This window comes from Saprolegnia diclina (assembly GCF_000281045.1).
Source record: "Saprolegnia diclina VS20 unplaced genomic scaffold supercont1.10, whole genome shotgun sequence".
Classification (NCBI taxonomy): domain Eukaryota; phylum Oomycota; class Saprolegniomycetes; order Saprolegniales; family Saprolegniaceae; genus Saprolegnia; species Saprolegnia diclina.
The window spans coordinates 884,511-896,796 of NW_008246077.1; the positions used below are offsets into that span (position 1 = coordinate 884,511).

At 58.0% G+C, this 12,286-nt stretch overlaps 6 protein-coding genes across 6 annotated transcripts; 4 read left to right on the plus strand and 2 right to left on the minus strand.

The window, feature by feature from the left end:
- Positions 1-808: 808 nt before the first annotated feature.
- SDRG_04318 (hypothetical protein) lies at positions 809-3,898 on the minus strand. Its single transcript, XM_008609987.1, has one exon. It carries the CDS (start codon positions 3,868-3,870, stop codon positions 886-888), a length of 2,985 nt encoding a protein of 994 aa, XP_008608209.1. The 5' UTR covers positions 3,871-3,898; the 3' UTR covers positions 809-885.
- Positions 3,899-4,075: 177 nt separating this feature from the next.
- Positions 4,076-6,140, plus strand: SDRG_04319 (hypothetical protein). The gene is made up of 12 exons (XM_008609988.1): positions 4,076-4,231; positions 4,282-4,356; positions 4,407-4,500; positions 4,555-4,711; positions 4,757-4,835; positions 4,883-4,971; positions 5,023-5,122; positions 5,171-5,303; positions 5,348-5,452; positions 5,503-5,687; positions 5,746-5,825; positions 5,868-6,140. The coding sequence occupies exons 1-12, from the start codon at positions 4,124-4,126 to the stop codon at positions 6,082-6,084; spliced, it is 1,422 nt and encodes a 473-aa protein (XP_008608210.1). The 5' UTR covers positions 4,076-4,123; the 3' UTR covers positions 6,085-6,140.
- An 8-nt stretch (positions 6,141-6,148) lies between these two features.
- Positions 6,149-8,348, minus strand: SDRG_04320 (hypothetical protein; the record flags this gene model as incomplete). Its single annotated transcript, XM_008609989.1, has 7 exons — positions 6,149-6,587; positions 6,637-7,014; positions 7,056-7,241; positions 7,286-7,459; positions 7,505-7,830; positions 7,874-8,103; positions 8,156-8,348. 7 exons carry the CDS (start codon positions 8,346-8,348, stop codon positions 6,149-6,151), a joined length of 1,926 nt encoding a protein of 641 aa, XP_008608211.1.
- Positions 8,349-8,657: 309 nt separating this feature from the next.
- SDRG_04321 (hypothetical protein) lies at positions 8,658-9,416 on the plus strand. Its single transcript, XM_008609990.1, has one exon. It carries the CDS (start codon positions 8,675-8,677, stop codon positions 9,263-9,265), a length of 591 nt encoding a protein of 196 aa, XP_008608212.1. The 5' UTR covers positions 8,658-8,674; the 3' UTR covers positions 9,266-9,416.
- A 3-nt stretch (positions 9,417-9,419) lies between these two features.
- SDRG_04322 (hypothetical protein) lies at positions 9,420-10,142 on the plus strand (the record flags this gene model as incomplete). Its single annotated transcript, XM_008609991.1, has 4 exons — positions 9,420-9,500; positions 9,547-9,630; positions 9,674-9,784; positions 9,828-10,142. 4 exons carry the CDS (start codon positions 9,420-9,422, stop codon positions 10,140-10,142), a joined length of 591 nt encoding a protein of 196 aa, XP_008608213.1.
- A 663-nt stretch (positions 10,143-10,805) lies between these two features.
- On the plus strand, positions 10,806-12,002 carry SDRG_04323 (hypothetical protein). The gene has a single exon (XM_008609992.1). It carries the CDS (start codon positions 10,834-10,836, stop codon positions 11,926-11,928), a length of 1,095 nt encoding a protein of 364 aa, XP_008608214.1. The 5' UTR covers positions 10,806-10,833; the 3' UTR covers positions 11,929-12,002.
- Positions 12,003-12,286: the final 284 nt, after the last annotated feature.

Genomic DNA, 12,286 nt, shown 5'->3' on the forward strand with positions numbered 1-12,286 from the left:
GGCACTTTGAAGCCGACCTCACGACGCACGACCTCATCACGCTGCACAAGGTCGACCTCGCGATCGACGCGCTCGCCAGCGACGCCGCAGACCTTTGCCAATAAGCTTTTGGGTCATATTTAAGTTTTGCATTTTCTCAATTAAGTATCGTTCATTTTTGTGTCTACATTGTCCTTTTCCTACCTACAGTTTGCTGTCCAGGGTTACACTTGCTATGCCGTTGCACAACAGCGTCGTCCTTTCCACACAGCGCCGTGCGCCACATCGGCAGCTTCTTGTGCCAGCTGGTGCGCGTTGAAGAACGTCGCGTGGAAGCGCCACGTTTGCTTGGATCAAACGCTCGGTCAACGACCGCATCTCTCATCGGTGCCACAGTGTAGATGCCGACTGATGGGATAGCCGCCATGAAGCACGAGGAAGCACCGAAAAAGGTTTGTAAATCGCACCAACGCTCGGACGGTATGTGGTCCGATATAGGATGACGGCACAACGGTATTGTCGTCGTCTTCGTTTTTATATGGGAGGGCGAACAAAGGCAGCGCACGTCGACTGCGCATTTGAGCCAGAAAGGAGCTCCATTCAAAGGTTCCTTGGGTGAGCGTGTGCGATGCAGTCGCAGGCGATTTCTTCCATGACCAACAAGTATGGCGGCAGAGTCCCCATCTGCATGTTTCTTCTTGCACTGTGCACCGTACACAATCTCTTCGAACCAGTTGCAATTTGGTGGCTCCCACATGCGACGACCAGTTGAAGGTGAAGGGGTCCTGTTCGATCCTCGTCCAAAACACAGCGATGAGCAAGTGCAAGGTGGGGTTTCAAACTGAGTTGACAGAATAAACTAGCGCTGGTTGGCTCAATGATCTTGGGAGCTGAAGTGTAGGTCAACTATGCATCGACCAGGACGTAGTAGTCGGTGTCATGGTGGACGGGACGATTTCGGTGGCGGTGAACCCCGGCGACCAAACCGACAAGGAGACAGAAGATTCCGAGTCCCCCCAAGAAAGGAGACGCTGGGTGCGACGCCAAAAGGAGCAGCGCATCGTCGACGACGAGGCACGTGTAAATGTCCTGCGTCGAAGCCAGCTGCATCGCCGAGTCGTAGTCGTCCACTGGCAATGCAAGCATTGGCTTGCACACTGCAGCACCGTCGCAGCGCTTGGAGACATACTGCACGCGCGTTCTGTTGCTCTCGCAGTCGACGACGACACCTTGACACACGGCCGCCGAGGCCACCGTGTCACCCGCACACGCTACGATACGTAAACTCGTGGTCGCCAGCTCCGTATGCGTCGTAGCGTAGCCGACACTGCTGTACGTGAACGCGCACGTAATGTTGAGCGTTGTCGCGTGTGTCGCCAAAGGGTCCAGGTACACGGCAAACCGACGCACGACTGCGCTGCGAGCGTCGACCAAGACGGCCTTCTTGGACGTGGTGGCGTAGCGGCCGTCGCACCTAAGCCGTTCAAAGGTCCACGGCGACGGGGTCGTTTCCGCGCACTGGAGTCCCATGGACGGATCGAAATCGAACGTCACCTCGGCAAACCCTGCGGTTGAAGCGCAAAAGACGTCGGATCCAGCGTCGACCACAGACGTTTGGTACCACATTGTGGGAAAGGCATTTGTGACGCAGACGGGTGCCCGGGTGTGCAGATGAATCTGAACGCTCGCCTCGGTGACCAGACCGCACTGCGACCACGCTTGGACGTGAAGAGTTGTCTCGTGCTGGTGGAAACGAAGGATGCTTTCCTTTGCACTGTTCATCCACGGTCCATAGTCGATGCGGTGCCGCCAGTAGACATATCGCGCACCGTCAGGCTGCATATTGGCCAGCAGTGAATGGTCCACAAGACCAGAAGACAGCGTCAAAAGCGTGTATAGTGTCGTGTTGTGGGCGCAGGTGGCATCCGTGTCGCCCAAGGCGAAGCAGTCCAGCTGGATATGGACGTCCTGCGACCCATTGTATGCTAGCGTCGGGTACAACTCCTTGATGAGCTGCGCTGTGGTTGCTGCATACGCCGGCGCAATCGTCGCCGAAGCCATAAACAGCGTCGTCCCCGAGGCCACGAGGCATTGGTGTGTCGTGCACCCAACGTCCGAGCCGCTGCATTCCGGCGCGGGTGTGGCGCTTCTACAATCGGTATACGGCACCCAGAGCTCCCGCAGCGTCGTCTGTAGGTGGCTGCAGCGCGTGCACTGGTACGGCGCCACGGGCGAGTGCAGCTGAAGCTTCCCATCGTCTGCGCCGAACGGAGACGCCTCGAGGCGACGGCCAACATCGAGCGAGATTGGAGCTTGAAGCCACGTCTGCCCACGGTCAAAACGGTCGTTTGTCTCATTGAGCTCGAAAAAGTCCCGCCGAGCGAACGTCTTGAGATCGCATCGCGCTGCACTGCACGCATCGTTCTCAGCGTTGAGGCCGTACGTGACGTGCTGGTCGACGTTGGCTTGCGCCGCAGCGAGGTTGCTCAGTGTGTACTCTGCAAGGCCTGGTGCTGCCCACGCACAGACACTGCTCTCACAGAGCACGTTCGGACATGTTTGCGTGCTGCGGGGTCGGTAGAGGTCCCGGATCACAAGACAGGCGCGACACGATGTGCCATTGCTGGCAATGTCAATGTTGTAGGCTCCCGGTGATTTCCACACCACGTTGTCCAGCGCCCTCGATGGCGACGACGGCACCTCACCCGCGTACACATCGGCTGTTGCGTTTGTCGCGGCTCTGACGTGTATCGCTATGGTGGTCGACGTCTGCAGCGGAAATGGCACATGGACCATCGACGGTGGTCGGCGGATGTGGCATTGATTGCGGTCGTCTCGATCGATGGACGGCGAAGCAATCTCGTACACAAATGTGCGGTTCGCGTGCACGCATCGCCCGTCCGACGGTGCTTCGACGACGGGCTCACAGGCGGCACCGGACGCCCGCAGCGCCACGTCCTGGCCACTCGGACACCGACACACGCAGTGCCGCGTCCCGTTCGCATCGAGGTACAACGTCGGCTTGCCATGCAAGAGCTGCGACGAGCAGTAGTACCACGTGTCCAAATGTGGCCACTGCACCAGATCCAAATCCACTAGCGCTGCCAGATCATCGTTTGCGACAATGATACTGGATACCGCCGTCACCCCACGGTCGTGAGCGAGCGCAGCAACAAGCGCTTCGCCATCGTCGGTCGGTAGCAGCGCCACGATACGTTTCTCAGGCAGCAGCGCATGCAAAAGCTGCCGTCCTTGCGCCTCAATGAGCGCACCATTCGGCCGCGGCACCCACGCCGTCAGCGAAACGCTTCCGTGCACTGCACCGTCCGGCGTCACGTGCGCTAGCTTTTTGAACCACGCGGGGCGGGCGCTGCGGTGCTCGGGGCGATGATACCGGTGCATGGCAATCGGAGCTCGGGTCGAAGCAGTTGTTTTCGGCGTCGACCTCGGTGCCCGTGTCGGTGTTTGCTTCGGTGTCGATGTCGGCGTCGATGTCAGTGTCGCCTTTGACGTCGTTTTCGTGCAGCTATCGTCCACGAGCTGCATGGTTTGCCACACCAGCGAGCACGTTTGGCCGTCGATGAGGTAGGCTTCGTCGCGCGTGATCGCGCGCAGGCGGTCGATCCACGACTCGATGGACGCGATGACCGACTCGTTGCGAAAGCAGCTCGAGAGAGCAAACAAAATCGGGTACACGCAGTCGGGCTTTGTGGTCCCACCGACCGCGCGATCACAGACTGGGTGCGTCCCGTTCGCAGAGTGCAGCAGCATCGGCGAGTCGGTAGTCGCCTGCCCGCTGTCGGACCACGGGGTGTAGAAGGCGTCATCGGACGTTGCGCTGCACATGGCGCACGCAGTGGCTGCGGCCCAGAGAAGACTGCGCCGTGGCATCCTGTGTTGTGAAAATACTGCAAGCGGCAAGGCTGTTGACTCGTTCGAAGCGAACATTTCGGTCGTGGCGTTGAGCGTAGATCTATAAACTGGTCTTTAGTATTCACATAATAATATCAAGATAGCGTGGTGATGACGCTGTCGTCATCGGGATTGGCTAAAATCATGGTGGACGCGGATTGGCTAAAATGCAGTGTTTATTCGACCGGACTTGGCTTTCGTCATCAGTGTGTGAAGCAGCAGCAGCAGCAGCATGGAGGCCATCGACAGCGACGCGTACAAGCAGGCCAAGGAAGCCTTCGTCTCGGGCAACAATGGCACGACGATGGGCGAGATCGCGCTCATCCTCTCGATCCTCTCGGTGCGTCGGCGCTCCAGGCGTGGCCGGCTAACTCGAATCGACGTGTCTAGACGAGCATGTGGTTCTACAACGAAGTCATGTTTGTCCTTGAGCGCGCGGGGCTTCTCGCCGGCTCCAAGCTCCAGGTACACTCCGTCTCTCATCAAGTGCTATCTTGCTGAGCCTGCGGTATCAGCGCACGGCGATCCTCTTTGTCCTTGAGTTTACCGTGCTCGTGTTGCCCATCTTGATCGGCTTTACGTTCACCGAGTACTCGCTTCCGATCACGGGTAGTTCATCCTTGGATCCATGCATTGACGTCTCTTGACCCGGCGCGTGGATAGCCTTCTTTGGCGTCTTCTCGGTCATCCTTGGCGTGCTCTCGTGGAAGCACGCCAACGAGCCGATCCAAAAGCTCGCGCGCAACGAGAAGCTCACGTTGCTCAACGGCAAGGAGAACCCCGCTGTGACCTGCTTTCGCGCGCAAATGATGGTGTGCACGTACGTAGTTCCTCTATCGTTCGTGTTCTTACCGTGTCGAGTTAGCGTCGTTGCGATCCTTGCTGTCGACTTTACCATTTTCCCCCGGCGGTTCTCCAAGACCGAGACCTTTGGCGTTAGCTTGGTAAGCGCACGGTATGCTATGCCCGTCATCTTATTCGAGCGTTATAGATGGACAGCGGTGTCGGTCTCTTCATCATGTCGTCCGCCCTCACGTCGGCGTACGCTCGCGGCGCGACGGCGAAGAAAGCGTCGTCTCGGTAACGCCGAATTTCCCAGCATGGACAAGTGCAATAGTCTCACATGCGTAGCGTCTCGTTCCGGGCGATTTGGGGTCTCTTCCGCCCAATGATCCCCGTGCTCATTCTCGGTGTCGTTCGCTTCATCACGGTCAAGAAGGTCAACTACCAGGTATAACTGTGTCTGTGTGGACAATTTGCATCTCAAGCTCGCGCATAGGAGCACGTCACCGAGTACGGTGTGCACTGGAACTTTTACATCACGCTCGCGAGTCTCTACTTCACGTACTCGCTCCTCTCGCTCTTTGGCTCGATCTTTGTGTCGGTGCCCGCCGCCATTCTCATGCTGTTTGGTACACGCGTCGATGTGTTTTCTCAAACTCAATCTCAACGCCAGGCTATCAACTCGCGCTCTCCAATTACGGCGTCGAGGACTACATCTTTCACGCGCCCCGCGTCGACCTCTTTAGCATGAACCGCGAAGGCATCTTTAGCCTCTGCGGTACGTACACATCATTATGACATCGTGCGACCTTGGACCGTATGGCGTAGGCTACCTGCCGCTGTACATTTTGTCGGTGGCGATTGGTCAAATCATCTTTTCCCAATCCAAGGTCGGTACCAAGATGCTGCGTTCGAGCCGGTGGATTGCTGCCGAGCTCTTCATGATCTGCTTTGCCTGCTACCTTGCGACAGAAGCGCTTACGCGCCACGTGACGCCGTCATCGCGCCGTCTCGTACGTCGTCGATCGTCCACTGGAAGATACAGTGGCTGATGGCATTCTGTTTGCGTAGCTCAATGTGCCGTATGTCGGTTGGATCCTCGCCCAGGGGCTTATCGTGCTCGTGACGCACTCGCTCGGCAACTTGCTCAGGTACGCCAAAGTGTATCAAGTTGATGCAATGATATCTCTTAGCATTTGGCCGCGCGTGCCGATTCTCTTCCGTGGCATCTCGCGCAACCAGCTCTTTGTGTTTTTGGTCGCCAACCTCTCGACGGGCGCTGTGAACCTCAACATGCGTACGATCTACGCCTCTGAGACGACCGGCGCGATTGTCCTCGTCCTCTACCTCCTCGGCGTCTCGTTGGTGGCGGTTGCGCTCGACTTTTTCAACATCAAGATCAAGTTGTAGATAGATATACCTCTTTGTATCGATCTATCAATCATCGCATTGGCTATGACACTAGATTTTTTTGTTATTGGCTGGTCGCTGCCACCAAGAGCACGACAGCAACGCCGGCTTGGCAAATGTCCCAGTACATACCGCAGCGACTGGCTTTGGCCAAGAGATTGCAGGTTGGAATCTTGGTCGGTCCAAAGATGGTCGTCGTCGTCGTCGTCAGCGGCGTCACCTGCAGCCGCGGCAGGCCCCGCGTTTTGGCCAATCGACGACGCACAAACGGTACGAGGCGGCGCACGGCGCCATGCCATTGGAAGAAATCGTGCGTCCGGAGCGACCGTCGGACAAAGAACGAGCGGCGAAGCGCCTCTTCTTCATAGCTCGTGAGCATGCCAAGGACGAGGACGATGGCAACAAATGCGCCGTACTCGTGTACATGGGTAGGCGAAACGAGCGTGCAGACGCTGAGAAAGACCACGGCGGCGGCGACCGTTCCCCCGGTTGCGTATATAAACCTACCCCGCAAGTTGCAATGTATCAACAACGTTCATCACGAATTCGTACCGGACGCGAAGCCCGGACCGGTGCGGAAACAAAATCGCGTTCAGCAGGCCGAGGTAGTAGCACGGCGCGGCCACGGGCTGTGCAGTCAACGACAGCGTGCAAAAGAGCAGGATGCTGCCCATGCTGAGTACGTGGCCAAACACAATCGCCGTCGACAGCTGCTGCATGCGGTGGACGTACGTGCGCGGCGGGGCTTCGAGCAGCGCGGGCGACTCCTCCAAAACGACAGGCGATCCAGTCACCGCAGACGTCTCGTAGTACGCGCGCCCGAGGCGGTGCATGCATATTTGGGCGCCGAAATAGGCGGCGACAACGCTCATGCGCAAGGCGAGGGCCGCGTGGTAGGGCCACAGCGGCGTGTCAGTCACCATCAAATACCTACGCGCTGCGTTAGGACAATGTGTCTCCATTCGAACGACCGTCGGTCTTGGATGGCGAGGAGGAGCTGCTGGAAGAGAACGCTTTGGACAGCGTATCGAATCGCGCGAAATGCGTGTTTGTGCAGGCGCCGATTGTCGAGCGGCTCGAACGGCGAGCCGTCCAAGAGATACCAATGGCGGTAGAAGGTCGCTTCGATCGCCGGGTGCTTGAACTGCAAGGTGAGCCTACGTGCTGACATCGTCAACCATACGAGAAGACACTGGCGTACGGATGCAAGAGTGCGTGTTTGCTCGTTGCCGGTGTCTTGCACTGGCTAAAGATTTCATCGCGGTACAGCTCGCGCGGGTAGAACGGCAAGTGCAGCGTGTAGTTGCGTCGACGAAGCACTTCGACACGGTAGTGCGCGACGGCGCCGCCCACAATGCCGCCGAGGTAGCTGAACCTACGATCCTTGATGAGACACCGTTTCAAGCGAAATAGTGCACACGCTTGAAAGCCAATGTCCGGGACAGTCTCTTGCCCCGCCGCCAGAAGCGCGACGAGGTGCATCGAGATGGTGGCGGCCACGACGCGCCAAGCAACGTCAAAGCGCAGACGCGTGATACCAAAGATCGGAATGAAACACACAAAGAGCTCGAGGACGGGACCAGGGCGAGACAGCAGCAGTTTCTGCGCCGTGAGCTCGGCGGCGACGACGACAAAGGCGAATGAAGTGTACACCTCGCAGTAGCCCGTCCAGGCCTCGCGATATGTGCAGCCAAAAGCGATGGCGAGCGCCGACAAGGCACATCCGGTCCCGATCCACACGACCGGCTAAACGCAGGTTAGTTTAAGTACCGATGAAAGAGGCTCAAACCGCTGGTGTGCCACTGCACTGGGTGTACAGCGTTTTGCCCAAGAGACTGATACACCCGAGCAGCAGCGTGTACCGGATGCGTCTTAGCGCTGCGCGGTGCAACATGCGCGCAAACGCAGCTTCGTACTGCGGCAGAAAGCGGAGGGTCATCCGATGCATGCCGACGCGGTCGATGAGTTCTTTGACGTGCATCTCGTAGCTCCGTCGCGTCTTGGACCGCTCAAAGGCATCTAGGGTTATCACACGTCGACACGTGGCAAGTCCCGAGACTGACAGAGGTACCTGTGAGCGAGAGACACTCGGCGGCGACGTCTAGACTGCTCAAGATGACACCCTCCACGTCGATACTCGGTGCCGTCTCGAGCTGGAGCTGCCGCTGAATGACTTTGAGGCTTGGTGACTGCACCGTCTTGGCGCTTCTCGGTCTCGTCGGTGGCGCGACGCGGTAGTAGGCGGTCGACTCTGGGCTCAGCATGTTGCCCAACGCGGCTTTCGCACTGACACGCAAACGTAACTGTTGTTCTTTCGACAAGATGGCGGGACCGAGTCCAATATATTTGGCGCCATGTTTGCCTCTTGCTTGGGCTTAGAAACTACAGCTACCCACGACGAGGTATTCTGGAGATCAATGCACTCGGACGTCGTGCCCATTACCTTGGTGCACTGCGCACTCCTGGTGCTGCTTGCTCGTAGCCGGTGCTGCCACGAACCGAGCTAACACTATTCAAAATATCTGGAAATGGTGTGGATGAAAATCCCACCGTGGGGTTCTATTTCCCACCGAGACAAAAACGGCTTGGGATGGGCAACCTCAACTGCCTCGAGCAGTGCCAAGCGATCCGCGAGCACGACGAGCGGCTCACGTTCCTGCGCCTCGGCGGCGTCTTCAAGCGCAAAAAGTACACCTTCGGGATTAGCACGGGCGCCGAGGCCGTCAACCTCCAGCTGCACCCCGACTCGGACGAGGTCCTGCTCTGGACGTCCGACGCGCAGGCGACAGGCGCCAAGCCCAACGAGATCGAAGTCGGCGCCATCAAGGCTGTGACGCCCATGGCCACAACGTCGTTCCAGATCCTCTCGATGCAGGGCGACGTGCTCCTCGAGCTCGAGGCCGAGTCGGCCGAAGTGCGCACGGCGTGGGTCACAGCGCTCCAGTTTGTGTGCGAACAGGTGCAGTCCGAGCAAGAAGCGAACGGCTCCAACAAGAAAGGTCCCGCGACGCCGACGAGCCTCAAGCAAATGGTCAAAGACCAAGCGGCCAAGCAAGCGTATTGGCACAAGCGGCAACAGGAGCTCAAGCAGCGCGAGCTCGAGGCGGAAGAACGCAAGAAGAAGGTTGGCGCCAACGGTATGAAGTACACCGCGATAGCCATGGCGAACCGTTCGTCGTAACCCATCATGTGCAAGTACGATCTGCGACTTGGGCTGCTTCTGCGACCGTTGACACGCTTCGTACTCGGAAAAAACAGCTAAAAAGCTGGCAGGTCGATGCTGCATCGCCTCTCGTGTCGATAGCTGTTCACTCCATTCTACAACGCGTCGCAATATGGGCAAGACACCTGGTGTGATGGTGAGTGTGGTCAAGTACGACATCCGCAAGTCTGGCTGGTCGCGCGCGCCGTACGTGGTACGACGGAAGGTCCGCTTGCGGCCAGTGACATCGGGTACAGTAGAGCTTTGTTGTACAGTGCGCGGTGCGTAATTGCTCGCGCCGACTGGAGTACCGGTACTCTGACTTTTACAAGCTCAAGCAGCAGGTAAAGGACGCGTATGTGCTCACGAAGGCTAAGTTGCTTGTAGCTGGCGGCGTCGAACGACCTCGGCAAGATTACCGCACCGTTCCCACCCAAGGCGGTGCAAGTCCCGTACGTGCTTCCGACGCACCAGCACCTCGCTACTCGCCAAGCCATGGTGCGACGCTTCGCATTGGTCTCAGTACTTAGAGGATTTCTAGCTGGAGGCCTTTTTGCGGGAGCTCATCAGCGTTGATTTGTCGTGGGACGGGACAAAGGCGCTCGATGCCTTCTTGAAACTCGACACGGACCCGCTCTGGTCGGCGGGGTGGAGTCTGACCGAGTACAAGCGCTTGAAGCGCCAAAATGGCAGTCGCGTGACCAGCAGCGATGTCTCACGTGGACGCCAAGAAGGTCCTTTGCACACGTCGGACGAGGACGAGGAGAAAGAAGATGCGGTGATACCACCATTTACGCTCGAGAACGTACCGCACCGGGTCCCGCGCCACGCCGTTTCCACACCGGTCGACAACTGATGCTGTCCAACGGCTATAACCTTACTTCAACATGAGGTCAAGACGACCATCAAGCCGTTTCTTGTTGTACAAAAAATGCAATATGGAGTTGAGATCGGAATACGTTTATGGCGCCTTCGACCAGCGACTGGTACTACAACTACATCACACGATGATGATCCGCGCGGCGCTTCCGCCAGAGGCACTTTGAGAGACGGTAGTCGCACCCGTTGCGCTCGAGTTTATCGACACTTGTGATGGTGCATATGACACTCCGAGTGCTATTAATAAGATGGTCGCACAAGGTGAAAAATGACGATGCAAATACGTACGAAACCATATGTTGGTTGCTCGAGGACGCCGCCAGCTTGACCCGCTCTGTTAAGCCGTGGGTCACGTTCCATGCGCCAATTCAATTGAAGCGTCAGAGCACGTTCGCTTGGTCACGCATGCCGTCGTCCATGTGGTTTCTCGTGTCTTTTTGTTGTCGCTTACGACGTTCCACTCTACTCTCATTCGCGTCCAACGGCAAACTCGGACAGGCGCGTCGAGCGCGTGCGTCTTGTTGGCCCACTAGAGGTCGTGGGCCAACGGGCACCTTCGCAGATCGTTCTGCTTAGCGCCTCATCAACTCCGATCGGCACCAACGCAAAAAAAATCCAGTACCTGCACATCGGTCGCCTCGACACTTGGCCGCATTTTCAAATTCACCATGACAACGACCAGCGACACCGGCTTTTGGGCCCACCTCTTTAGCGCCGAGAACACGCTCGGCGATCTCGTCGACAGCAACGGCCAGCCCGTGGTGATTGCAGACCTCAACCCGACGGTCCTCTTTCTCATCTCGGCCTACTGGTGCGAGCCGTGCCGCGCCCTCGCGCCAACGCTTCTCGCGTTTCTCGAGACGCACCCGAACGACGTCTCGGTCGTGTACTTTGGCCGCGACTTCAACGCTGAAATGCAGGCCTTTGCTCTCCGCGACAAGCCCATGTACAATCGATTTACGTGGCACGCGGAGAACAACGCGACGTTTGCGCGTCTTGGGAAGGCGTACCCGTCGCTGCAGTGCATTCCCGCCGTCTTGGCCATCGACCGCGACACGGGCAAGGTCTACTCGGAGAAGGCCGCCGTGGGCTTGCGCCTCATGCCCGATCAACTCCTCTCCATGTGGGCGGCGGGCGACGACATTACGCAAGAACAAGTGTACGCATATTGGGGCAGTCTCCGGTACCCGGACGTGCCGTGCATCGATTTCTTGTCGCAGCTCCCGCTCGACACGATCGTCGATGCCACCGGAGCCGGGAGCAGCTTTGACGCGCTCAACCGGTTTGTCGTGCTCTACGTGGACGCCAAGTGGGCGCAAAAACCCGAGGACGACCGCGTCCCGCAGTTGACGCCGATGCTCGATGCGTTCGCCAAGGCCAACCCGAACGACGTGTCGGTGCTCTTCTACAGCCTGGACGCGACGGCCGAAGCGGCCAGCGAAACCACAAACGGCACCTCGTTCTTTGCCTTCCGGCACAGCAGCGACCTTGTCCAGATTGCCGATGGCCTCAACAAGATCCTCACCAAGGACGACGAGTACAACAGGCTGTCAGCGCCGCGCGTCCTTGTCTACGACAAGGAAACACACACGGTTGTCGCTAAGCAGCACTCGGGCATCATGATCAAGCCACACGATGTTGTGGCGGCGTGGAAGGTGGGCGACTGCGGCATCACCGACCAAGAGATGGGCAATTGGCATCGCGCGCGCTATGAGGCCGACCAAAAGAAGAAGCAGGCAGCCAAGGAAGCGGCTGAGCCATAGGGTCGACATCCGCATCCCTGGACGACCACCACCTTGGAGCTACATCGACCGTAACACAATGAAATGTCTCTTCTGTACCTTGCGTAAATACTCTACAGCTTGGAGCTTCGTGGAGCTACCGCGATGCGGATACATTGCATGGGTTGTGTTTTGAGTTGCGTTGCTGGGTTTATCCTTTTCATCCGGATAATGCAATGCTCACAGCCTGCCAGCTCAAACCAATCCGGATAGAGATTCTCCCGGGCATGGAACCGAGCGTCATTTTTGAGCGAGCAGTTGCAACAAGTACCGGGATCCCTACACCTCGGACAACGCCAAGAAGACGCGACAGCGAATTTCCTCCAAGAAGTCACCAACG